This window comes from Mirounga leonina, unplaced genomic scaffold, assembly GCF_011800145.1.
Source record: "Mirounga leonina isolate KUSES-001 unplaced genomic scaffold, KU_Mleo_1.0 Mir_170, whole genome shotgun sequence".
NCBI classification, from domain to species: Eukaryota; Metazoa; Chordata; class Mammalia; order Carnivora; family Phocidae; genus Mirounga; species Mirounga leonina.
Genome location: NW_023270433.1, coordinates 3,730,220 through 3,757,665, shown reverse-complemented (window position 1 = coordinate 3,757,665; position 27,446 = coordinate 3,730,220). Strand labels below are relative to the sequence as shown.

Sequence of the window (27,446 nt, the reverse complement as noted above, 5' to 3'; positions counted from 1 at the left end):
AATAGATTTCTAAAAGTTGGCATCTTCTTTTGTGACTTTTGATACATTCTGCCATGTCGCTCTACAAAACTGCCCCGGCCAGTTTATGAGTCCAACCTCAGATCACTTGTTTCCCTGTATCCTTGTCAATGTCTGGCATTATCTTGGAGGAAAATCTGTCCAGCAAAGTAGAGGATACCATTGCTGCTTTAGTTTACATTTCTTTGATCATTAGTGAGGCTCCATATTTTTTCCACGTGTTTATTGGTTATTTGAATTTTTTTGTTTCCAAAATGCCAATTCATACCATCTGTCAAGTTTCCTCTTAGGGTTTTGTCCTTTTATTTACTTACAAAAGTTCTTTACATAAGAAGAATTAACCCATTTTGGCAAACGCTACCACAGACCCTTTGAGGCAAACAATGCTGCCAACATTTTCTACAGTCTGTCTTTGACCTTCTAATTTTGTGTAGGGGCTGTTTTAACACGTAAGTTTTGGGCCATATCGATTCGTGCTGTTTCCTCTTTGGATCTGGCATCATGTGGCTCTGCAAAAAGGCCTTTCCCATTGCAAAGGCTGATAGATATCCACTTGCATTTCACTTGTGCTCTCTTAGGATTTTGCTCTTTATATGTAAACATTTAATAGAGCCACATTTTATTTTGAAAATGACGTGAGGCTGTGAACTAATTTGTCTCCTTTTGGCTCACCAAAATGTCCCAACCTCGTCTAAGAAACAGCCTATCTTTTCCCCTCTGAATGTCATTTTTGTCACTGTCTGAATGCTGACACCATGTTGGCTCTGGCATCTTCCTGCCCGTAGACTCTAGAATCAACTTCATGCCATTAAAAAAAATTTTAAGTAGACTCTACGCCCAACGTGGGGCTCAAACTCATGACCCTGAGATCATGAGTCACACACTCTGCTGACTGAGCCAGCCAGGCGCCCCCTTACACCATTTAAAATGTTGTTTTATAATGTTTGTTACATCTAATAGGATATGTTCCTCCTTCTTTTTTCTTGTTTTCAAAAATGTGTTCTTCCAAGTAAGCAGCAAAAATATTTTGCAAGTTCAAAAATAGAAATTCCACTAGAACTCTGGAATGACATTAAATGGATACATGTATGAAGAATTGACATTTTCACAATCTCACTGCCTTACCTTCCCATTTGTTTAAGTAGATTTTTTTTATGTCCCTCAGCAAGGTTCACATTAAACAATTTCTAAAGTCCTTTCAAGGGCCAGGAGTCTAGAGTTACACACACAGACTTTTTAATGGTTCAGATTTGATGTCCAGATCCACTAGGTAAAGTGAGCTTTGCAAGAGTGAAATAAAGCAGCAAACAGCTTCAGGTCTGCCCTCTGCAGCGAGGCGGTCAGGTGACCACTCTGGAAGCTGCGGTTTCTGACACTGGCCCCCAGAAGGGCACCACCTGCCATAGACCCCTCCCTCATGTCATTCGGAGAACTTAGTTGCTTTAAGCTCAGAGGATGGACCTGTGGGGGTGGACTCAGAGTCAAGGTCATTTATAACCCATAACACCTGATTTACATAACACCGTGTGTTCCTAAAAAGGAACTAACCAGAAAAGGGCCTGCATTTCTTCAATATTAAAATATTTAGGTTCCAAAGGCCTCCACTGACAGTTAAAAAGAAAAAAAACTAAACAAATTTACAGAGTAAAGAGTGTTAGAAAAATCAGGCACGCTTTCATTAATTTCTTAAATTATGCAGGAAAACACGCAGCTGATGGAACCCTGGTTTCTAGAGCTAATGAAGCAAAAGTGCAAAAAAAATTTTTTAACAGCCTTTTGCTCCCTCAAGTCCTTGTTACAGCCAGCCTGGAGCTGGGCTGCCACTCTTGAGCAGAGTAAACACCCACGGATGTGCACACCACCACGGGACCCGGGAGGCACCACATCTGAGAACTCCCCGCTCGCAGCTCTGGAAGCCAAACCGAAATTTTCTGAACTTTAGCTACATTCAGACCCCCTTATTTTTTCTTTATTTGGAGGGAGGGGCGGGGAGCCCACTGATTGCTTCTGGCACCAGGGCTGGGGATTGTTTCGAGTTCCTTTTTGAAGCCGAAAGAAGGCTGGAGCTCCGTCTCCGCTCAGCACCAAGAAAGACCTCTGCTTTTAATATTGCATTAAGGAGCAGTTATTATCATCTCATCCATAAACTGCAGCTCACATCAGGATGTGGTCCAAAGCTTTTAGAACCATTCAGGGGAACAGCTTTCACCGACTTCTTGCTGGAGAAAGCGGGCCTTCCAATTACACGGGAAAAGTGCAGCAAAATGAGGAACATCTCCCTAATTAGCCTGGTCTCACCGGCATCACTCTGGTGTGGATGTGAAATTTTTAAAAGAAGGTGGGGGGCTCTGAAGTGAATCCCAAGCTGCTGGCTCTCCAGGGTTGCTCTTTCAGACTCCAGGGGATGGTCTGATCACCCAGGTACTAAGGTCCCTGAGGGACCCCTTAGGGCAGCCCACACTTGGTGGGAAAGGCAACCATGGAGATCCCTCATCCCCACATGGGCGCAAGTCAGTCCTCCTGGGAAGGAAGGCTAGTGACCGAGGCCTCCGCAGCAGGGAGCGTAGGGGCCTGGGGCATCCTTAAGATGGAAGCACCAGGCTTAGCGCTCGGAAAAGATCTTCCTTCCCAGAGCTCTGGCATTTATAGAGGTTATGAGCAACTACCCATTTGCAGGATGGACTGCACTTTCAAGGGAAAACGGCAGCTTTGGTTGAGGGCAAGTTAATGGCTGCAAATTCTGGCAAAGCAAGAAGTCATAAATCAGTAAACAGCACCTGGCCAGTGCCATGATGGGACACTCGTTAGGTTCGTGGGTCTGACTACCAGGAGTGGCTGGATGCGGAGGTATCAGTCAACCCCTAATTAGAATACATTATCCATCTTCCTGACACTTCAGTGAAATGTCTATTCCACTCTGGAGCCGCAGCTTTGTTCTGAGCAGGTTAATTGATATTCTGATGCCTTCGCTCGCCATACCCCCGTGGCTTGGTTCTGTTTTATCACACATCAAAAAGGCCGTATGCTCAGGGCACTCCATGCAGCAGCGCAGAGCTAGAGGTCCGCACAGCTGTGAGGAGTACGGTATCACAGGAGGGACAAGCACCGAGCAGATGTCACAGATGAAAAAAAGGGAAAGAACGCAGCCAGCCAGCCCAGGGAACTTGGCGAGGCCCAGCAGAGCGCGGCCCGACGCTGAGCGGGCTGTCCTGCTCTGTGTGAACACTGGCCTCTTCTGCCCTCCTGACTATTATTAAAGCACAATTAGCAACTTCACGCCGTAAAACTCTTGCCCTCTGGGTCCTCTGCTTTTCTGATGCATTGCCCCTGGTTTCCTCCCCTTTCCTCTGAAGACCAGAGTCGGGTGCTTCCCTTGGGAGGCCCCTTTGCTGGCTCCCAGCTCCAACTGCAGATGCAGGAGGCTCCACAGCAGACGTTTCTGGGAGCCGAATGTGGATTCCTCGTAGTCCTGAGGGGGCCATCTGAGGCTGAAGATTTGGACCTGACGAATCGGATTCACTCAGCTCAAGTCCGAACCAGAGGAAGCATCACGAGATGCACCACAGACCCACCAGCTATCCCTCTTCTTTCTAATGAAGTATTCTGTGATTTCCCAACATACTCGAGAAGGAAAAAAGAGACATATTTCCAGCCAGAAAGAAATGCAGCTAGGGGTGCCTGGGTGGCTCAGTAGGTTGAGCGTCTCCCTTCGGCTCAGGTCATGATCCCGGGGTGCTGGGATCGAGCCCCACAACAGGCTCCCTGCTCAGTGGGGAAGCCTGCTTCTCCCTCTCCCTCTGCCTGCTGCTCCCCCTGCTTGTGCTCTCTCTCTCTCTCTGTCAAATGAATGAATAAAGTCTTAAAAAAAAAAAAAGAAAGAAATGCATCTGAAAAGTTTGAGTTTGGCAAACTGATGTGTTGCAAAGGCAGTCTGTGAGAACAAGGAGACTATTTTGATAAACACGCAAAAGTTGACATCGGATTGCCCCAGTACCAGTTCCTTTGGTGTATACAAAACCACGGACGCCTTAGCCTGCCGTATCATCTTAGGCTGCCTTCCGTGTCCAACTCATCTGAAGGATGACCGACAAGAATTTTTATTTCAAAGCTGAACTTCAACCAATACGCAACACCTGCTGGCATTCCTGACCACACACAAGTGTACTAATGGAGCAGAACGGAGTATTCCTTAACTTGCTCCCACACACAGACTCTGCACCAACAAGTCATGCCCTGGGCTCTGCCTGGCCTTCTGAGCCCAGCCCAGCAGCAATGCTCCTGCTCTGAAAAGGCTGGACGTGCACGAGTGACTCCTCTCAATAACCAACAGTGCTGAGTCCCACTCTTGCTCATCAGTGACACAAGTGTGGCATTCCATACAAACATGCAGATCCAGGACAATTGGTACTCCTAGGTCTGCAGGTTAAAAGACCAGCGAGCTCCAGGGTGTTAAAATTTGGTATAGCACAGATGTGCATGTTACCAAATAGCTAAAAAAATATATTTTAAAATCAAATTCACATTAAATGTTGCTGGTGCCCCCGGAGCTGCTCTGCAGAGGAAAACCCAGTTTGAAGGCCATCTGGTTCTGTCCCCAAATGGACCAGTCCCATCCCATCTCCAAGGCAGGGATGACACTGAGATAGCCCACGACAGAGATAATGCACTTGATGGGCTAACATCTCCTTCTGAGGTTCAGGCACAGTGGCTCTGGTTGGAAATGAATGACATGGATAATCCAACAACATTCAGTTAATGGAGCCATTCCTCTCCAACATTTCACAGCACGTCTGCGGTGTGGTCACACCTCTTCAGAAATAAGACTTGCCCTTTAGGGTGTCAGATTATCTGCTGGTGAAAAGCAGGGGCGTTGGAATCAGCCTGTGCCACCGCCAGCCAGGTGACTTCCGACCAGTCACCTCAACCACCCCCCACCAGCCTTGTTCTCCTTATCTGTAAAGTGGGGCAATAATATCAGTCTAGCCCATAGTTGTTGGGATAATTAAATAAGGACCCTAAGCAAACACCCACAAAATAAGCATAGTGTCTAGCAACAAAGAAGTGGCTAGTTTTATCATTATAATCTTGAGAAAGGTGAACTAGGTTTTTTTCTCTACCTACTTGCAAGAAGGAATCCTTTTTAAGTTTGTACAACTTTTTTTGAAGATTTTTTTTAAAGATTTCATTTATTTATTTGAGAGAAAAGGAGAGAGCATGTGCGTGCATAAGAGCTCAAGTGCAGGGAGGGGCAGAGGGAGAGAAAGAATCTCAAGCAGACTCGGCACTGAGCACGAAGCCCAATGCGGGGCTCAATCTCACGACCTGCAGTTCATGACCTGAGCCGAAATCAAGAGTCAGACGCTCAACTGACAGCCACCCAGGTGTCCCTTTTTTAAAGATTTTATTGTTAAGTAATCTTTACACCCAAAGTGGGGCTTGAACTCATGACCCCAAGATCAAGAGTTGCATGTTCCACTGACCAAGCCAGCCAGGCGTCCCAAGTTGGTAGAAATTAATATAAAGGGTTCATGTAGAAAGGTGATCCCTTGGAAAGAAGAAAAACGGGCATTCCAGATAGGAACTGAGGAAAGCTTTCCAATTATAGAGGGGAAATGCATTTGTATTAGAACGAGGGGAGTCTGGTGAGTGGCCTCGGCTACAGTGGACCCGCTCCAGAGTGCTTGGGACCACTTGCCATCGCCTGGCCCCGGGGGCCCTCCCCAAGGGCAGTATGCTCCTCTGGAAATGGGTAGGAGCCTCACCAGCCACAGGTTGGGGTCCAGCACATGGGTAAACAGTCATCATGTTTTTACAGAGGGGTAAGATCCATTCATTCATTCACTCCCTCATCGATTCATTAATTCATTAGGGTGTTCATCCACCACCCTGGGCTTCTGTATTGGACAGGTCAGAGTGTCTGCTCCTGGGGGGACGAACTGTCACCTGCTGCCCCAAATCTGTCTTAACCCATTTCCTCTCCCAGCTGGCCCTGACTTGTACAAGGCATTGAACGTCCTCTGTGAATCAAGAGGCATGGACCAGGTGATTCTAAGTAGGGGAACTGTTAAGATCTATGGTCCAGGGGTGCCTGGGTGGCTCAGTTGGTTAAGCGACTGCCTTCAGCTCAGGTCATGATCCTGGAGTCCCAGGATCGAGTCCTGCATCAGGCTCCCTGCTCAGCAGGGAATCTGCTTCTCCCTCTGATCCTCCTACCTTTCATGCTCTCTGTCTCTCATTCTTTCTCTCTCAAATAAATAAATAAAATCTTAAAAAAAAATCTGTGGTCCAACAAAGACATCTTAAAAGTGAAAGAGTGACTAGCACATTATTAATAATCATGCATGAAAAATAGGCAACAACAGGACGAGTGACTGGCCTGCCTCTGACGATCTTTGAACATTACGACATAATTTACTTCCAGCCATGCAGCCTGCTTCTCCTACACGATTCTGCCAGCTCCCTGAGATCAGGAAAAGAAGGGGGGACCCCCATGCAGCAGTAGGGGCAGCCACTGGAGAGGGGCTGACAAGGAACCTTAGTCTGATCAACAACTAAAACCACTCCTCTCTGGGGAATTCCCAAGTAGAGCGCACCGGCCGAGCACTGCGTCCGAGCTCGGGTACCAATGCCCCTGGCCTCATTCTCAGAGGCTGCAGTGTCCCCCCACCCACAGACCCAAGTGGCTCCTCAGACCTCATGCTTCCCTCTCTGTGCCAGTCCACTGAGCCAGGCACAGCCCCAAACCAAGGCAGCCGGCCCTTGTTCCTGCCTCCCTGCAAGCTGGAGCTCTCCCCTCGTCCTGGGACCCCCCATGCTGCCCATCTCTCCCCTGGTACCCCCATGCAGCCCATCTGGGCCCCGGGGCAGGGAAAGCACTGGCCATGGATGGAGCTGTGGCTGGGTCCAAATCTTGGCTCTAATCCCGCAGCTTTGTCATCTCAATGAGCCTGCCCCGAGTCTCAGTGCCCTCGTCTGTACAATGTGGGCAGTAAGAGGTCATCAGTAACAAGTGTGAAGGTCAAGTACCTGGTCCCAAGGAGGCGCTTCACGCACACCCACTCCTTCCTCTCCCCCACCAGCAATCGGGGTGCTAGGGCAGCCACATTTCCACAAGACTTAGAAAGGCTGAATCCACAGAGGGGTGACTTTATGAAGCTGTGAGGCCAGGTCCCACAAGGCGGGCAGTGCCCTGCGCGACACGGGGCTGCACCTCCACAAGGAGCCGCTGTCCCTCCGGCTCCCCCGCCCCGCCCCCATGGGATGCTGGCCCCTCTGTCCTTCTGTCTCCCTCGAGAAAGCCCCCTCTCCCGCCCTTACTCCTCTCTCCCAGTCAACGTGTTCTTCTCCCTCAGCTCACTTCCCCAGGGGCATTCACTCCCAACACACCGGGAGGCCGGGCCCACTGTTCATGTCTTCCTAAACTCCTCTCACCTCAGTCCTCGATCTGCTTCCAGAGACTAGACCCCCTTCTGCTGCTCCAGGAAAAGCCCAACCTAACCAATTGTTGCAAAGGAAATGTGAGAACATCCATCATGTCTTCAGAGAATGAGAAGTCACCAGTCTCAGTGCTAGCGAATGCCACCAAGTCTCAGTAAAGAAAAGGCACACCAAGGAAATACCCACTTGCTCTCGTGTTCTGACCAATACTCTGATGTGTAGTTAATGGTAGAGGTAGTCTGTTTAATAATTAAAGCTGGGGGTAGTGACTACGTTACAGATTACAGCTAAAAACCACCCGTGTGACTTTCCATATGTCGTTCAAATCCTACAGACTGATGGCACTGAGCCAGATGGGGACCCTGGGGCCCCCACCTCCCAGCTGTGTGACTACTTCCTGTCTGCGAGGCAGGCAGAGCTGGGAGCGCCCACCCCTGCTGGTGTTTGGGGTTCGATGTGGGGACGCACATGAAGGGCTAGCACCATGTGAGGCTGACGCGGGTGCTGGAGAAGTGGGGGTGCCCAGCGTGCGTTCCCGCCTCTGGCACACGCCCTGCTGCTCGTAGTGGGCGGCTCACTGAGGAACCAAGGAGTGAAGAGCTTCAGAAGGAGGGCACGAGGAGCTGCCGCCCTCTGCTCTGCCCCCCTGGCCGGCGTCTCTGGCTCTCGGGAGGCAAGCCTCAGGTCCACGGCCAAATGGGCACTCAAGCCGGCCCAGGTGACGTGCTGGTGGCCCCACGTCCAGCCCTGTTTCCAGCCTCACCGGGCCCCTCTCTCTGCTGGCGCCGAAGTTACGGCTGCTCAAACATCAGACTCACGGCTGCATCCCGTCCCCTTGTCTTTCCTCCCGTCTACAGTGAGAGGGATGGTCACGTGCACCTGCCGCCCGCCAGCACCGGGGGGCTGCTGCCCTGCGTGCACACAGCCGGGCCCCGCATGCCGTCCGCAGGCCCCGCATCACACCCACCGGCCAACCATGGCCTCCGGCGAGGGGCCAGAAACCCCCCCAGAGGAGGGATCCTGAGGGTGTACTCACCGGCTCCCCCGGAGCCCTGCCTCGCCATGACGCGTGCCGTAAGTTTTCCGAGTGGAGGCCAGACCGCCCCTCCGATGCCCTGCAAGCCTAACCGTGTCTGGGCTAGAGGTACACACAGCCCCGGGGCTCCGCAGAGCTGTTGATCAATAAAACCGCGCTCCTCGGAGGACGCGCGTGACATCCATAAACCCGTGAGTGTCAAAACAATGGCAAGAAAATCCTGTGTTCCTCCCGTCAGAGGATGAACGGTGGGTGATGAATGCCAGCCCGATGGCGCCGCGAGGAGAAATAAAACAAACAGCTGGTGGTTCTGCGGCCCAGACTCGGGCTCCTCGACTCCGTCAGCATTTCCACTATAAATACTGACTCGCATTATGGGCAGGGAAGCATAAAACTGTGCCTAAAAAGGGAGAACGATAAGGGCTCCTGAAGCCTGCCAAGTAAATTTGAAACTTAGGGTCCACGATCAAAAGTATGCCGCCTCATCCCCTCCTCTCGCTCAAAATAACTGAGAGCCTCCAGGACACTAAGTGAGATTTAAAAAAGAGGTCCTCCTGGGAACACAAAGTATAATTTTGCATTCTGTGTGCGGTGAGCATCCCCCAAGGGGGGCGTGACCCTCCTCCCCGAGCACCGAGCTCCACAGAACTTCTTCCTGCCTGGGAACTTGGGGAGCGAGGTCAGCGTTTGGTGGACCAAAGTCTGGCTTCTGATGATGACACTCTTTCTTCAGGCCAAGGAAGGAGATGATGTGGAGCCAGATGTTTTGAATGTGACAGACTTCTGGAAGGTCTGTATTCCTTTAGATAGCGCACGGATCCCTCTTTTGGATCCACAGCGGGTTTCTGGTGCTGCGGCCTCCTTTTCGGCCAGAGGGGAGGATTGCTGCTCTGGCCCCCCACCCGCAGCGCTGGCCCCCCACCCGCACCCCTAGCCACATGCCCATGAAAGGAGGCACTGTTTCCTTTGTTCTGTTTTGTCCCCAACATGACTGAAAACAGGTTATGGCAAACAGTAGATGCCCATAAGTCTTAGTTGTTGACACCTTCGTAGGAGAATTGTGTGGCTCCCATCAGAAAATGCCTCAGAGCTTGGCACAGTGTCTGGAACTACAGACAGTGACCTGGGTGCGGACGGGGTGGTGTCCCCGCAGGCTCCCCTTGGGCGCACCAGGGGCAGACACAAGGATGCTGAAGTCTAGTGTCCGTTCAAGTGCAGCGTCCCCTTGGCTGGGGCTCTGAGCATCATGGTTTGGGAAGCAGAAAGACCATGCTGTGACAAAGAACACGACTGGGGAGGGCACCGACCCGCTGAGCCCAAGGGGGCCAGTTCCTGCCTCACTCATGATAAAGATGCCTGCCCGAGAGCCCAGAGCAGCCCTCGAGGGGAACGAGTTCTATGTGCTTGGCTTCTGCTCGGCCTCATGCTCGGCCTCCTTTCGAGCTAGTCCTCATCGGGAGGTGAGGACTCCATCCCAAGTGGAAGCTCACAGAATCAAAGAAAAACCAAGGTGTGTGGACAGAAGCAGAGATGGACTCCAGCTGGTTTTTAAATTTCATTGATTCTTTTTTTCCCTCCGGCCCTACATTTAAAAGACTGCTAATTTTCATCCATGCGGGCAGTGGGATGTTCCAGAACTCACTTGAGTAATGATGCCGATGGCGTGCTGGGCGGCAGGTCACGCGCGCCCCCAGAAGTGCGCCGGATTCCAGTGCAGTGAAGTAGGAAGGAGTAGTCTTCTCCCGCCCATATATGATGTGTTTTCACCTGCTCCTCTTGCATGGGAAAAGCGTCTTCACCCTGCCTAAATGGACCTCAGAGCGAGGCGCGGTGCTAAGCACTTGCCTGTAGCATCTCCTTAAATAGGGAGAGCAAGGCAGCCCTGTGGACCCCAGAGCGCACGTGGCCTGTCTGGGACCTCAGAGAGCTCCCACAAGGGACGTGCTATGGCCTGGGGGGCTCTCCGCACCGGGTCCCTTCTGCCGTCTTCCTAGCTGCTGCCCAGCAGCCCAAATATGCCAGGGACAGCTCCGGCCAGCAGAGGCGGACACAAGCCATCTGTGGGGCCCATAAATCACACCCCTGATGCGCAGGGGCCTCTGCCTTTTCCTGGGTGATAAATTCCCACCGTCTGACAAGCCATGGTAATTGGGTACAAAGCTTTCCTTCTCCACCACACATCTGGGGGACGGAGGCAACCATACATCAAAACATTTCTTCTTTTTCTCCTCTTAGCCAGATATTTTCTCATCCATGACCTTCCAACTTAGTCTGGTTCTGGTGACACAAAAGTGCCTTTGTCAAAGGGCCTGGCCCAACATCACAGAGACCCTGGTGGAAGCTATACCTGTTGGAACCTGCTGTCCTGGCCACTGGTCCTCTGACTTTAGCTAAGTCCCTCTTCCATTTGGGCCTCAGTTTCTCTTTCTGTAAAAGGTTTTAGGTAGGATGACTTCTAAAGACAATGTTTTAAAAAAATTGATAAGACGAATTAGAATTCCTCCACAGGGCACAGTCACTTTTATGATAGGCCTTCACTCAATATTTCAAAATCCAGCGTCCTGGTGGCTGACCCTTGTTTCAGTTGATGAAAGAGATGACGAGGGAGGACACAGGAAATCTTGGCACAGGGTACCATGATCGAATTGGAAGATGGTTCTCAAACCTTGAGCCCTGGGGTCTTGGGGCACGATGCTACTCTCGGAACACAGCAGTTGAACCTGGTCAAACTGTATGGGACCGAGGCCAAAGGGGGACCTTGAAAGCACTGATAATGGAAACAATTTATGATGTGATGAGGAAAGTCACTAAACAGGTCTCCCCACAAGTTACCTAAAACCACGCCAGGGCAACCATCAAAATATTTTCTCCGAGAAGCCTTGGGACAAACACGTCCCTGTTGTTGAAACCGTTGTTAGGATGTTCGGACTCAACGGCACAGTCACGTTGTATTTTAAGCACCTTCCCCTCCTTGGGCCAACAACGAGTGAGGATAGGGTTTCATTGCCCTGGTGGTACAGACTGCGGACTCATCCAAATGGCGTTCTCTCATTCATGAATGTCATAAATATTTCCCGAGCCTGATGTCTATGCTGGGCACCACGAGATGAGCTGGGGGTTCTGCGCTGATTGGGACAGATGGGGCCCCTGTCCCCACCCCGTGACTGTGGGGGTCTGGAGGAGTAGGACAGCAAGAGGCCGTGAAGGCATGTAACAGGGCCCCCAGCCTCCCTGGGCCTTGGCAAGCTCGGGGAGCCTCCCGAGGGAGTGACTCTAACCTGAGACTAAGGAAGGAGGAGCGCTGCCCCGCGGCGGGGTGGGGACCTCAGGCAGTGAGAAGAGCGCGGGTATATTAGGTTTCCATTGCTGGGTAATGAATGCACAGTCTTAGTGGCTTAAATGGCACATTTATCGTCTCAGTTTCTGTGGAGCAGGAGTCTGAGTGCTGCTTAGCTGGGTTCTCTGCTGGGGTCTCAGAGGGCAGCAGTCAAGGAGAGAGCCAGGCTGTGTTCTCATCCGGAGGCTGGACAGAGGAGGAATTGGCTTCCGAGCGCCATCAGGCTGCTGGCAGGATTCCCTTCTGTGCTGCTGTATGATGGGGGCTCTGGTTTCTCACTGGCTGGGGGCTGCCCACGTGGGCCTCTCCAACACGGCAGCTTGCTGGTCATGCCAGTAAGGAGGCTCTCCAGTGTTAGATCATGTCACATCATCACAGGGATGACCCGTCCTCACCTCTGCCCTCTTCTGTTGGTCCTGCTCCCACTCAAGGGGAGAGAGTTACACGAGGTGTGGACACCAGGGGAGGAAAACTGCTGGGGGTCCCTCCCCTCAGTGTGCGGAGGCCCTGAGAGGGGCCACGCAGGTGAAGCTGGAGGACGTGTGAAAGGAGCGGGCACCAGGGGCCAGAGGGACGAAACTGGGCAGCCAGGCGGGGTGGGATACAGCGAAGGTGCTCAGCAGTGGAGGACACCGTAACATTTGTTTTAAAAAGAAAACCACTTCTGTAGGCATAGAATATAAACATCCTTCCAAGGGGGTGTTCTTTCATGGGAAACTTAACGTCAGTTGCCTCCAGGAAGGGAGCACATGGCTGGGGGGCAGAAGCGTGAAGGGACTTGGGCACCTTTTGAATTCTGAACCATACAAATGTATTGCAGTCAAGAAATAAATTCGTCATTTTATGTTAAGCAATCCCTGCGGCAGCAGTATGAAGAAGGGGCCAGGAAGAAAGCAGGGTAGCTGCGAGGATGGATTAGGACCAAAAGAAGGAAAGGGACCTCAGTAATCCAAACCCTGGAAAGCAAATGTGACTCTGAAGAAGTACGATTTAGCATCTCTCTGGTATCAGAGCCTTTTCCTCTCAAATTTCCTGAACCCACTGCCTCATTTCTTAGCTTTCCTCTGCCCTTAGAGACGTGGTCTGAAGAGCTCTCAGATATCAGGACCTCGGCTGTCCCTAAAGAAAGGCCATGGGTCCCCAACAGGTAGAGCCCACCTCCTTTTCATCATTCCAATACAAAGTGCTAATTTCTCTTTCTCTGATGCATTTGATGGTCACTTCAAAGAAATTCTTCAAAGAGATTGCATTAGACCAAAAAAAAAGGAAAAGAGAAGAAAAAAACCCCAACATTAACTACAGAATCCTGATGGGTTATGATTGCATTACTTTTCCCTGAACGCTATTCCCTGCTTCCTTTTTGTGCTCTAAATTACCAATTCTAGTCCCTGTGTAGCTAAATAATAATAATTACCATATAAATGAATATGCATATGTGTCATTTTTCTCCCTAAAAGCAAGAAAGCCTGTTTATTTTGGATGAGGGTTTGTTTTGTTTTTGAACAACCAAAGCACATAATTAGGAGCCTCACCTCTTGCTCTTGAAATCCTGTCTCCACCGGGAAGAGATGAAAAAGGTACTGGATGCCCCTTGAAGCTCAGAAGAGATTTTAAAGCAAATTAAAGGAGATATTTCTCTGCTCTGCAGGTTACAATGGCTTGGACAGGATCAGAATCAGACTGTGAGGCCGGAGGGGCTTCAAAGCTCCAGCCACGCCTGTCCTTGTACGGACGGGGAACTGGGGCCTCTTGAAGCGAAGCACTCCCGGGAGGGACACTGTGCATTGGCGAGACAAGAACAGAGTGGCCAAATCACAACTCCGTGTTTGCATTTCTGTTCTGGGACTCACTGCGGGACCCTGAGCAGGACACACAACCTCTGCAAGTCTTAGATTCTGCATCCCTCAACGCAGTGGGGGCAGTGCCTCCCCCACTGGGCTGCTATCAAGATCAGTGAGGTCACGGATGCCACCCTCGGCCCCACACCCCCATCAGTGCTCACCATCGACGACTGCAGTCTCGATGCACAGGGCCCTGTGCCCTGCAGTGTGGTGCAGTGAGCAAGGAGCCAGGCAGGCGCCCCACTTCCTTGGAGTCCAGACACCTAACCACCATCATCAACACAGTAATAATGACGATCACTAATCTCATTATAAATACTAAATAAATAGAATTAAATCAACCAAGAGTATTAATTATAACATACAATAGAGTCATACAGTACAATATAACTAATAATAATATCACTTATAATATAACTAACTAATAACACTAATAATAAATATTACCATCTTGATGATGGTGGTAGCTGTTGGCAAGGACCGGGGATGCTGGTCTCACACTGTTCACACCGCAGGTGCATTTGCAGAGAGGCTGAGTGGATCAAACTTTTAGATAAGCTCAAGAAGGTTTATAGTAGCTAAATGCATGTTTCAGAGACTATTCTAGGTCACCGAGGGCAAGTTTGGGACGTCTAGTTGAAATCACGGAGAGAACCACCATCTTTACCCCAGAAACCATGACTTAGTGACTCATAGAGATTTTTAAAAATTACATGAACAAACCAGCCCAGTCCAGCTGGATCCTGTGTCTGGATCTAGTGCCTGGATCTCTGAGGTATGAGTTCCAGGCAGTGTCTCTCCCCCACGGAATGCACCCAATGGCCCAACCCCACGAGGCCACGCCTCTGAATTCCAGGATGAACACTTATACACCAGAAACATGCAGTAACTTATGAAAATCACTTACACAAAATAACGCCGTTCTGTATGTCTTAAGATTGGGTCATGGAAGGATGGGTGAAGCCTGGCCCAAAGCCAAGAGGAGGGTCTGAGTGGAGAGGCTGGGTTCGCCCACCTGCCTGGCGGACCCAGTGCCTTTCTAGTCCCCCCGGTCAGCTGGGCTGCAGCTCTGGGCCTCTCCTGCACCGAGGTAGCCAGTGAAGGCCAACACCTGACCTGTGAGCAGAACAGCCAGGACACGGCAGTTCTGGCTCGAGCTCCTGGATCATGGGGTGGTTTGGTATCGTAAGCATCTTAAAAGGAAATCTGAACTAAGCATGGGGAGATCCTGCCAGACGGAGCATGGAGCCACCCGCACTAGGACAGCAGCTTGGCCAGGGTGTGGGTGAGTAGCCCACAGTCCTCAGGGCAAGCGGCAGTCCTGGGGCAGGAACTGAAGAGTTGCTGTGTTTAGAGCCACAGCTAACCGTCCTGGTTCCAGGAACTCTCAGCATACTGAGTTTGCCTCACATGGGAGGAAGGCTGTGTCCATCCAGCTCTGCCTTTTTTCTTTTTTAAGATTTTATTTTTAAGTAATCTCTACACCCAACGTGGGGCTCAAACTCATGACCCCGAGATCAAAAGTCACATGCTCTACTGAGTCAGCCAGGTGCCCCCGGTTCTGCTTTCTAATGTAGCGCCCATCCTGCTGGCAGATTCCAGTCTGGGTGACTTGGGTACACTCATACCAAAGGAGTAACACCTGATATTTGGCCAAATGGGACCAGCACTGCTCTAAACAGTGGAGAAGCAGCTTAGTGAAGAGAAGAGAAGCAGACCCAAATGCTTCTAGCCTAGTGATCTGCAATGCAAGAGTTTAATTTGACTTGGCAAATTCATAATCGGTTACGGATTAAGGCATAGAGCGTTTTGTACAGGAAAGTGCCAGCCCGTTTCCAGTCATTTAGGAGGCTCTCCCCTCCCCTCTTTATTCCTGACAAATGACTGTTTCTGCATCTCCCAGATAAAAGAGAGGAAACCTTCAAAAGGGTGATCGATTGATGGGTCAGTTTTAAAAAGAGTTGATCACAGGTTGGTTGAACTGAGTATGGAGGGGGGCGGAGCCTCATTCTGCCTTCCATCCCCTCCCCCCAAGAGAGCCCCTCCACAGACCACCCCAGCCCCATCTCTGGAGGCTTCTGGAACAACCTGGCTCTCCCGGCCTGGTTAGTGGCCCTCATGGCCCTTCTCACAGCTGCTCCTGCTTTGGTCATCCAAGGCTGTCTCTAACTGCAGGTGGTAAGCTCAAGGCCAAGGGACCACCTTGCTCATGGGGGGCTGAGGCAGAGGGGAAGGGTCCCAGCAGCAAGGACCATGCAGTGTCTGTAACAGGCGCTCATCTGGGGGCGGGATGGGCTTGGGAATGGGTAACAAGACTTAAAATGAGACTATGGCTCAGTGGCCTTTCTTCTAACTGCTGGAAGGTGGAAGTTTGCTTTGTGTATGTGGGGGTGAGGGTGGGGATAGGAGGCTTTATTTCACTGGGAGTGGGATAGGAGGGAGCTCCTAGACAGAGGGCAGCAGGTTGGCACCTGGACAGGGACTGGATCAAGGAAGGGCTACCCCAGGCCTATGGGGAAGGAGACGCTGAGGCCGGCCTCTGTTGAGACTTAACCCAAGGGGCTGGGGGTGGGAGTGGGAATTGGGTCTGGAGGAATGAGGGCTCCCCCCTCCAGGCTGGACATGGAGCCTGAGCCCTGCCTCACTTTCCTCCTATAGGACCTTAGTTCCTCCTGGCTCACTGGAGCCAGATGACCCCTAAACCTCACTGCCCCCATCCCAGAGGATGGGCTAGATCGGCAGGACAGTGGACAGGGAGCCTGGGGAAGTGAGGGAGTGTGGGGTGGGTCCGTGGTGAGCGAGGGGGGGAAGTTGGCTTTTTATTTAGAACTGAAGAGAAAGGGCAGAAGTGTTTGTATGATCACGTGGAAGTATCATTTAGAACAGGGGTCAGGAAATTATGGCTCCTGAGCCTAATCTGTCCTGCTGCCTATCTGAGTAAATAAAGTTTTACTGGGACAAACCGTGCCCTTTCATCTATGCACTGTGATGGCTGCTTTCATGTTACATCAGAGTTGAGTAGTTGCAACATGAAACCATATGGCCCACAAAGCCTAGGACAGTTACTATCTGGCCTTGACAGAGAACATTTGCCTACCCCCAATTTAGAACGGCCTCTGCACTTTGGGCACTGGCCTGATGGTGGAAGACCATCATCTCACCGTGAACAACCCGAGGTCGAAGGAAAATACACTGTTTAGACCAGACTCTGAAACCCAGACCACAGCTGATCTGTGGCTCTCCTGTGATTTAGACTCACAGGGCAGGACGGTGCAGCCCGAGCCTGCGAGAATGGCTACTTGTTCACCAGCACTCTGGAAAGATGCCCGGGGATCTTCCCAGATTTGGGTCTCTCGATGAATTTTAAGCAAGAGAGAGAGGGAGAGTGTGTACGTGGACACACAGGTGAATATTAAAACAATGTAAGCACACAAGCTGTGGTTCTGGGCAGGAACCCACAGTGGGCCCGGCCCACCCTCTCACTCCCACCGAAAGCAGCTCGAATGCAGGGGCAGCAGGCACGGGGCAGCCATGTGAGGAATCAGAAAAGTACACAGTGGTAGGTGAATTAGGAAAGAAGACCAGAATTCAAAATACCACCAAGCCAGCAGCCCCGGCCTGGGCGTCAGGCAGCCTTGAGACCTGACGGTGGGTGACAGGTGGGAACTGAGAGAGGCCCGGGAGGGGCCCTCGTGTCCGGCTCGTGCAGCGGGAGAGGGCACTCCTACGGTCAGATGGTGGGGGAGATCTCCGTGAGTTTTTCTCGTACCCTAGCCTCCCGGCACCGTGGTGTGGCACCAGCGACACAGGGTGCCCGCAGGTGCCGGCAGCTCTGAGGGGACAAGGGGCCCCTCCCCTGCAGTCCCCAGAGAACGGAGCAAAGCCCCATTCATTCCTCCTCTCTCTGCCCTCCTGCCACATGGCCACAGTCGCAGGAAGCCTGTGAGAGAGCGGGAAACAAAGTCCCAGCTTTCTGGCCAGAGGACCAAAAAGAGGAGCACCGGGGAACTGGAAGTTACCATGGAAATGGCAGAGAGAGCAGCTCAGGCAAGCAACCAAATGAAACTGTTATGGACTCGTGGGCTCCCCGCAAGTTGTGTGTACAAGGGTGTGACCCAGACAGCTTTCTAAAGACACTGAGAGAGGAAGCAGAGCACAGACCCGGTCCAGGCCCCGCTGAGCGGCGCACACAGCACAGAGCTGCGGAGCGCCGCACAGAACTTGCAAAGGCTTTGAAGACAGAAGCAAGATGGGAACCACAACACAGAGAAGGTGGCTGGAACTTGCGGCCTGAGCCCAAATGAATCAGTGGTCTGCGAAGACAACAATACCAACATCCACCATAGGATTTACACAAGATCAGAGTCTCACAACAAGATGAAAAATGTCCAGGATACAAAATCATGCAACACAAGGACAGCCGGGAAAATCTCAACTCACACGGGAAAAGACCTCAGACGTCACCACTGACGTGACTCGGTTGTTGGAGTTACCAAAGACTCTGAAGCAGCTGTTGTTTTGTTGTGTTTTTTAAGCAGGCTCCACGCCCAGTGTGGAGCCCAATGTGGGGCTCAAACTCATGACCCTGAGATCAAGACCTGAGCTGAGAGCAAGACTTGGATGCTCAACCGGCTGAGCCACCAGAGTTGGTATTAAGACATAATAATAACAACGGAGCTCAAACAAGTAAATGCATGGACAAATAGAAAGTCTCAGAAACAGAAGACAGCAAGAAGAACCAAGTGGAATTTTGAACACTGAGAAACAGCAATCCAAATTAAAAGCTCCCTGGATGGGCCCAACAGGAGAATGGAGACGGGAAAGGAAGGCCTCAGTGAGCCTCAAGACGCTTCAATGCACATTATCTGATCCACGACAGAGGGGAAAGAAATAGAGGATGGGGACTCAGCGACCATGGAGGGAACCACAGAGCTAGTGCTCACAGCCCTGGAGCCTCAGGACACGGGGGAGAGAACGGCGAAGGAGGAAATAATGGCCAAAAACTGCCCACGTTTGGAGAAAAACGTAAACTTACAAATTCAAGGAACTTAACAAACTTAACAAACCCCCAAAAGAATAAATCCGAATGAATCACGTATGGTGATTAAACCGCTGGGAACCGAGAATGTTCTCCGAACAGTGTCGGAGGAAGCCAGGGGGGAAAGGGACACGCTAATTGGGCAGGAGTCTGGGCGGCTGCCCTTGCGCCAGATACCACACGGACCGGAAGGAAGTGGGACACTGAGGTGTAAGAAGAGCGAGCTGGGGATCTATAATTCTGAATCCAGAGACAAATATGCTTCAAGAATGAAGGCAATAAAGACATTCTGTGAGAGTTCACTGGGGGCAGAGCTGACCAGAGTTCCAGATAGAAGGGGCCACGCACAGTGTCGGGAACGAAGAGAGATCATCAGAAATGGAAATGCCTGGATAAACAGAACAGATGGTTCTCCTCGAGTTCTTTAAAATAGGTTTGATGACGGAGAGCAAAGCTGGTAAGGCTGCCTGCCAGGGTTTTCAGTGTCCACACACAGTAAGACCCAGGGCGGACATACACTCACGGAGGGGAGGAGACTCTACTGGACATTCTGCTCCAGATGGCACAGAAGTGACTCTGAACAGACTGAGAAAAGGTAAGTCTGTATACCATCATTATTAGATCATAGCTTGAAAAAGCTATACAGAAATATCGTTAAAAACACAAGAGATAAATGAAAATGGAATACTTTAAAAATGTTCAAATCATCGATAAATGGGACTGCATTAAAATTAAAACTGTTTGCTCTGTAAAAGCCACTGATCTGAGGACGCTAAGACGAGCTGTGGACCAGGAGAAGATATTTGGAAATCGCGTAGCCAACCCTGTTTCCTCATCTGTAAAAGCGGGGAGTCATGGGGTCCACCCAATGGAGTTCCTCTGAGGATCCAGGGAGTCCGTGTGTCTAAAGCCCTCCCAGGGCGCCCATGGCTCCTGTTGCCTGCTTTCTGCCCCTCCAACCCCCTCCATGCCCCAGGAGGCTGACCTCCACAAATGGACTGCCTCACCTGGACACACTGCCCTCTGGCTTCATTGGGTCTGGCCAGATGGGGTGCTGGCAGGAGATCAGAGGATGGCAGAGGAGAGTTTGGGGTGCCCCCCAGTTCTCCCTCTGCCCCTCCAGGTCCAGGAGTGCCCCGCTCGCTATGGGGCTGGTCTCAGGTGCTTCAGCAGTGCTTGTGGGTTGCCTCAACCACTCCCCACTTCCACACCCACCCTTTCCTTAAACACTCTCCTGTCACCGCTTGGGACAGGCCAGCTTTGTCCTGGGATCCCTGACGGATACCCCAGATTCCACCTGGTTATTTGGCTCCATCCAAGGTGAAATCCACGTCCACAGACTCAACTTCACTGAGATCTGGTTTGTCTGTTTTCTCCTTTTCTGCAGGTTCCATGCTAGGACCTGAACCCACGCCCCTCACCCTCCCTTTATCTGGTGACAGAGCCCCTCTCCCTGGGAGCCCCCGAGCCGCTGCACACAGGGTTTCTTACCCGCCTGATGCAGTCCTCCTCCTTCAGGCGTTCTTGAATCAGTTTGATGAGCAGTGTGCTGGACAGTTTCTAAAGGAAAGATGACATGCAGAATGAGGGTCCCAACCCGCATACTGAGCCAAAAAGGACACGTAACTGGCAGGCCAGGGGGCTCAGCTGAACACTGAGGAGCTGGCTGTGTGAACACAAAGGTTTCCCAGTCCCTGACTGATGTCCAGTGGCCTCTGTAAAGCCCGGGCCCACCTTGCAGCCCCCAGACCTACCCTGAGCTTCATTCTACACCAACCACCCCTTTGACAGCTCCCCACCACACGTGCACCCCGAACTCCACACTTGCTTATCCTGTGCCTCCGCCAGATGCTCCCCTCACCCCTCCTGAGAGATTCCAGGCTCCCTCAGAGCCTTGGCCCAAGCGCCACCGCCTGCAGGCAGCCCTCCTTGACCCTCCCCAGGCTCGGCCAGGGGCCGCCATAATCCTCAATGGCGAACTCTGTTATTGCTCTAACCACAAGGCCTTCCAGGGGTCTGCTCACGTGTCCAACTCCCCAGGAAGTCTCAAAGTTCCTGGAGGGAAGGGACTGAGTCTTACTATCTTTGTACCCCAGACAGTGTGCAGGAGGGGGCCACGATGCCCATCTCTTCCCAACTCGGCACTCAGAGACCTCACGGTGGTAGCTTGAAATCAGCCATGGTAGGAGTATTTACACCACGGAAATGGGCGAATGCTGCAAAGATGGGCTTTTTTCCCCAGAGAGCTGGTTGTTAAATATTGGCCAGTGCACCTCTGCCCCAGCCTCAAGTCAGCGCCAAGGAAATAGGATGCCCTTGCCAGCTGATGAGTTAATGAAACTTCATGTTCCTGAACACATTCAATAAATAGTAATAATGACCTGTTGATTATACCCTTTGTGCTGGGCACTGTGCCCAGCTACATTATTCCATGTTTACAACTCTGGACAATCTGTACTATTTTTATCACCTTTTTACAGATAGGGACACTGAGCCTCAGAGAGGTGAAGCCCCTCCCCTGGGTTATACGAGCAGGGAGGAGCAGAGGCAGAACTTGAACCCATGCAGGGCAGTTAGAGCCCCGCCTCTTCAGCACTCTGCTCTCCCTGGGCCCAGCAAAGGCAGGCGGCGGGGGGGGGGCGGGGGGAGCAGTGCGCAGATAGGACGTTAAGGATGGCTGACCTTCTGTCTCTCTCCTGAACTTTCTCTGGCCAGAATCAACATCCCAATTTTCACAACCAACTCTTATTTTTCTAACAAAACCTTGAATGCCCCAGAGCTGATGCCTGGAAAACCCATTCCCTCGTGTCTCCTTGACCTAAGATCACTAAAAGCTGGTGCTTCTCCATAAACACCCCAACGCTTGGCCAAAGCAGACTCCCAGGCCAGCCCCGGACAGCACATCCCCAGCTATGTCAGGGCTGAACCAGCCCCGAGGAGGGGAGGGGCTCCTGCCAGGTGCAGATGAGGGTCCTTGGGTGTGCACTGAGTGCACACAGAGATGCCCAGCTCAGGTGGTGAGAAATCTACCTTATGCTCCTTTTCCCAAGCTGGGGACCCCAGAGTGGGACCATGTCAGCCTGGTGGCGGCGGGGGGGGGGGGGCAATTTCCTGAAGTATCCTTAGGGCTAGTGGTGGCCTTGGTGACATTTTAGTGACACTGGAGAAGAGTCTGGATCTTTCATTCTAGAGCCAGCATCTGTAAGGGTTTGGAGACCAGATCCTGCCTCGGGAATGCTGTCATGTCCGCCTGGAGGGCTGTTGGGGCACCTAGAGAGACAGAGAGCTGGGACACCAGAGCCTCTCCAACAGGCTGTGCCCCGTCCGGGCTGGCTGAGAAATGGCGCATGTGGCAGAATGTGTCCATGCCTCACATCTGTTATGTCCTGGCAGCGAGGGTGTGGGGAACAGACGGTGCTCAACCACTTCTAACTATGGATGTTTGCCATGTCTCAGCGAATGGGCTTAGGTCAGCTCCCCCACAGAGCAATTCAGAGAGAGGGAACAGGGTGCTGGCAAGGCAGAGAAGCCGGGGGTAGGGGATCAGTCCCCAAGGGGGCTCAGCTCCTGTGCGCTCGGATCCTCCTGATCTCTCGAGGTAGGGATGCTGAGGCTGCTGGTCCAGGGAGCACACCCGGAGAAACCACGTCTTAGAAGCAAACTCAAGCACCCAAGAGCCCTCCCCCACATGGGAAAGGTTGCTGGGGAGGGTGACTTTCTGCCCCAGCCCTATCCTCCCAGCTCTCCTGGGAAACTTCTCCCAGCTGGCGAGGGAAGGGGTCAACAGGGAGCAGCCCTTTCCTGTCCCCGCATGTCCCCTCCCGACCCCAGGCAGAGCCAGCTTCCATCCTGAGGCCCATTTCCCTTCGAGATTAGTCTCCTGTCCCTGACAACACCCATTCAGGAGGCAGCATTCACACAGGTACTGGGATGGGCAGGGGTGGAGGTGGAGGAGGAGATGGGGGTAGGGGAGGTGCAAGCCAGTCAAAGAACACGGGTTGAAAGGAGACAGGTCCAGGTGGGGTACGGCACCCGCCGGGGGCCTGCCCAGCAGGGGACAGGCCCATGACTTTGAGCACAGCCCCTCCCGGGTACCCCCCACCGCTCCCCGCCTTGGCACTGTCTCACTGCCAGCTTTGATGTGTCACGTCAGCAGCAGGGCTTCCAGGGGCGCCTCTCAGAGTCCTGCCAAACTGTCTTTGCAGGAATCAGGCTCCCTCCTCCCAGAGCTCCGCCATGCTCTCCCACCCAGCCCCCCAAGGCCTGGCTTTGTGGGGAGAATCAGGGACAAACTGGTAAAGCCCCGTGGCCCCCCCACTGGTCACAGAGAAGGCCCAGATCAGATGCAGGGCCCTGGCCTCTCGTCTCTCTGCCTTCTTCTCATCAAGGGCAGAATTGGCTGCATCAGCTCCCGTGTGGACCCTTCTTCTCCGTCCAGCTCCCAACCCCACTGATCTGCTGACCTCAGACGTGCCGCCCCCACTGAGTGGCCCACTGGTTTGCTGCTGTGCATAGGCAGCCAGGGATGGTGGCAGGTGGAACCCTGGCTCAGCCCCCTGGGGCACCTGCCTTCACTTCTCACACCCGGGCTTCCTCACTGGGATGACACAGCCGGCGCGGTCCCATCACCAGGCCCCACTCTCAGGGCCCCCACTCCCTGTGTCACCTTGGGTGACGCCTGCTCAAGAGGCAGAGGGTGTTTTGATCTACAGTATGAACTTCCACCTGGAGCAGAGTCGGGAGGGCAACAGTTGAGATCTGGTCTGCCCAGTCCGGCCTCTTCCTCCTACACGTGCTGCTGGTGGGGGTGGGGAGCCCAAACTTGGACTTGAGCTCACTTAAGAAGTGGTCAGAGAATCTTTAAAGACAACTCTCATTTCCAAGTTCCTACTGTTTCCAGGATTGTCAGAGCAGGTCTGGATGGCAGGCACTCACACAATGCTCAAAAGGCAGGGCCCGGGCAACAGGCGGCAGGAGGAGGGAGAGAATGGGAGAGGAGGCCTTGAAGGAAGAGCACGCCCTTGACCACGTGCCATATGACAGGCCCCCAGAGGGAGGGGACCCGGAAGAGACCCTGCAGTGGGAAAGGCCGATGAACTTTACAGGGAGAATGGTCCTGGGCCACAGGCAGAACCTCCACGACCCTGAACCTTCCACAAGGCCCATTCACGCCACCGCCTGGAGTGGCGGACAGGGGACACGAGACAGCAGGAGGACTCCAGCGCCAGAGAACACGAGGACATGGAGCAGCAAGGCTGGAGAGGAAATGGCCGGAGCGGATGGAGGCCACCCACGGGACAAGGGCAATCCCAGAAATCCTCAGCGACACTGGAGAGCCCTCCATCCTTGTGTGTAGATGGAGGCAGGATGAGACGGCACAACTTCTTTCCCTTGGACGTTAAATGGTGGCCCGGCAGCTGGGCACTTGGGTGCACCGGGCTCCACCAGACTTTAACTTTGTCAACAGAACTGAAAGGAGTAAATGACACTGGAGCTGCAAAGAACCCAGCTCTGGCTCCTTCCTGCCTGACTGGCCTTCAGAGCCTGGGTCACTTATTCATTCAACAACACAGGCTGTGGAGCCCTAATACGACAGCTGCACACCCAAGAAACCTTGATTTGGCGATAATTGTGCTGTAAGACTAACAACCACAATGAGAAAGGGGAGTGGCGGTTGGGGGCCCGGGGCCACGTTAGAATTCCCTGGGGAGCATCTGAAACTCCAGCACCACTTCCGGGGATTCAGACTAAACGAGTCCAGCAGGACCCAGGCGAGTCTCACGTGCCACAAAGACTGAGAACTTCTGGACCAGGTGGTTTCTCGAGTGTGTGTTCTCCCTGCAGGGATTCAGTAATAAAGTTCTTTAGAAATTGAAACATTCCAGAGCAATCACACCCAGCTCCTGCTGCAGAGAAATATCCTTTCACCAGGGAACCTCTTCTTCCTACTACCTCCTGTGTGATTAGAAACCCATAGGACTAGGTTTTCCCAAACTCCAGTGGGTCCTGGACTGGGGTTAGGCTTCCAGAAGCCCTGGGCCAGAATTGAAGGAGGTGCTGACTCTCAGGCTCGTACAAGTGCAGGGTCAGCACCTGACAGCAGTAGCCTCCTTCACTTTTGTGCCCTGGGCTCCTGCAGGCCTCCCTCCTGCTCCCCACTCTGCCCCCAGGGCTCCCCTACCCAGTGTTTGTGACAGTCAATGGGGCAGGCTTAGGGAATGGACCAGAGTGGGCAGATGAGGGAAAAGGATGCGACAAAACAGGATAAACTGAGAGCGAAGGTGGCCTTGGTCAAGGTGGAGAGGAGACGAGAAACACCTGCCGAGGGAGGTGTTTACACCCAGAGTGCCCTGGGGCCGGGCAGAGTGGGCAAAGGGCTGGAGGACCACGAGAAAGGTGTCTGCTCAGGGACAGTGTAACTCTGACCTGATACCAAAGAAAGACTAGCGAGTTTTCTAAGTGTGACCGTGTGTGTGTGTGTGTGTGTGTGTGTGTTTAAGAGAAAAGAGCCCTTATCTTCTGGAAAGTAGAAATAAATGAAGGCCGACCCAATGAGAAAAGCAAAGGGCTACTTAGCCAGGGCTTGTTCTGGGGAGGGGTCGCCGCATCACTTGGGCTTGGCAGAGGCTCCGAGGGGGCGGTGGAGAGGGAAAGCTTGGCGGTGGACCAACGGGGCGATGGCGGGCGTGCCCTGCCAGGGCTGCGGCCTGGGGGAGTGGGAGGCGGCCACCGGGAAGCAGGGCACCCTGTGTGCTTGGCTTCTTCTGCTTGGCCATAAGCTGGAAGTAGGGACAAAAATTCCGTGATGAATCAAGTTCTGGCCACGTGGGGCCGACTATGACGGGGTTATCGCCGGCTTCCCCAGCTGGGGGACAACGGGCTGGTTGCCTGGGCAGATTGCTGCAAGTCGTGGGTCAGAGTTCCTTTTTTTTTTTTAAGATTTTATTTATTTGAGAGAGAGAACACAAGCAGGGCGAGCAGCAGAGGGAGAAGCAGACTCCCCACCAAGCGGGGAGCCTGATGCAGGACTGGATCCTGGGACTCCGGCAGACAAACAACTCCGGATGACATGAAATGCCCTATAGGTTTGCTCTCATGATCCGGGAGCAGGGGGGTGCGGGACAACATGTGGAACAAGGCTGCTGTGAGCCGATGCTGATTGTAGCCGGTGATGGGCCCGTGAGGGTTCTAATGCCTTTCTCCCTGCCTCTGAGTCACGCTATAATATTTTATAATAAACAGTTAAAAACAAAAAAGCTGGTCCAATCCCTCCCTGCTCACATGATTTTGTGGCCCTTTGCCTGATTCTGGGCTCTTCCACATCATGAACCCTGCAGTTAGGCTATGGCCCCACTGAGCCCCTGAATCTTGCAACCCGTCCGCTCTTCCAGCCGCGAGCCAGTGCCTGGGACTCAGTCACTGCTCAGAGAATGCTTCAGGGGGTGAGTGAATTAGCCAAGCCGCCAACGGCAGGAGGCTTCCAGGCCCCTTAGCTTGGACATCCCCCCTTCCCCGGAGTTCCCAGGGGCCAGGAGAAGGAGTTCATCTCTGGGTCTCCCGCGGCACTGCAGGAAGAGTGCGTGGCACACAGGAGGGGACGAGGAAGTATTTGGGAAACCATCTGGAAATGCCTAAAATGAGGAGGTCTTGGTTAACACCAGCAACGCAAGAGAATTCCGAGTAGGAGGGCAGAGCCGAGATGAACAGAAGATTAGGGATGTGAAGGTATTATCACTACTTGCAAAAAGAGCTATAAAAGGCTCCAGATCCGCAGGCGATTTAAAGATGACCCTTAACGAGAGGCCATGTCTGGCGACGGCCATCTGCGGCCAGGCCACGCGCAGCCGCCCGACATGCACCCCTGCCGGCTCTTCGGACCTTTTACTCCTTGATCGTACTCCTGATGGCCTTGCCTTTCATCTTCCCTCCCCTGTGCTTCCGAACCACGGAACCCCAACCGGACACCCTTGAAAGCACTTCGATGTGGTCTGAAATATGCGGATAATTAGCGTAATGAAACCCAGGAGGAATTTCCTTAAAATCCTCCCCTCTGCTGAATTTGATAAACCTGATAAAAGCATCTTTACCCTAGAAATAAGCCTGCCTCCCCCACCCCGAAAAGCTCTCTGAAAATGAGATAACCACTATCTTTCTAAAACCATATTCCCACCCCAAATGCTGGTGTCCCTCCAACCATAAGCACACACCGGTTCCTGCAAGACCACAGGGCTGGGGAGCATGCGGGGCATCACTTGCTCCCCCTGAGAGTCCCCGCCAGGCAATGGGGGGCAGGAAGTGCTCTGGATTGAGCATATTTAGAGTCGGTTCACCGTGGCAGTGGCCGACCTTGCTGAATGAGGTCTTCCTTCCATCAGGTTGTGGTAACCGGCAAACCTGGGGTTGGGAGTCCCACGCCTCAACCCTGAGAATTGCCCCTGCCCTGCCAGGGCCCTCCCAGCCATGTCGGTGCCCCAGTCGCCTTGCCAAGCCCACCACCCTTCACCAGAGCTGCCCGGGCCCCAGGGACACCTGACCAGCTGGCCTGGGCAGAGCCCCTTCCCTGAGGCCTTGGTGCTGCTTCTGTGGGGGGTTGGAAGCAGGGAACACGGTGGAGGCCAGGAAGGACAGAAGAGAAACCTCGGGATGGAAATACAAGATGAAGGGGCCTCAAAGAGGCAGAGAGTGGCCCCAGGTGGTGCCCAATTCTGGCTGCAGAGCCAAGGAGGAAGGTGCTGCTTC

The 27,446-nt window shown here is 52.7% G+C and overlaps 2 protein-coding genes across 4 annotated transcripts in view; one reads left to right on the top strand and one right to left on the bottom strand.

Moving 5' to 3' along the window:
* The window catches only part of AK8 (adenylate kinase 8), a 115,877-nt gene that overhangs the window by 76,758 nt on the left and 11,673 nt on the right, over positions 1–27,446 (bottom strand). For 2 of the 3 annotated variants that reach the window (XM_035015533.1, XM_035015534.1), the window contains exon 5: positions 20,199–20,267. In XM_035015533.1, coding sequence (XP_034871424.1) covers positions 20,199–20,267 — 69 coding nt within the window. Of the gene's footprint in view, positions 1–14,576; positions 14,742–20,198; positions 20,268–27,446 lie in introns of those variants that run through there. The other variant, XM_035015535.1, reaches the window with a different exon arrangement.
* The window catches only part of SPACA9 (sperm acrosome associated 9), a 34,195-nt gene continuing 21,669 nt past the window's right edge, over positions 14,921–27,446 (top strand). Inside the window, exon 1 of the mRNA XM_035015543.1 lies at positions 14,921–14,954. The gene's annotated coding sequence lies outside the window, so the exon portion shown is untranslated. The remainder of the gene's footprint in view (positions 14,955–27,446) is intronic.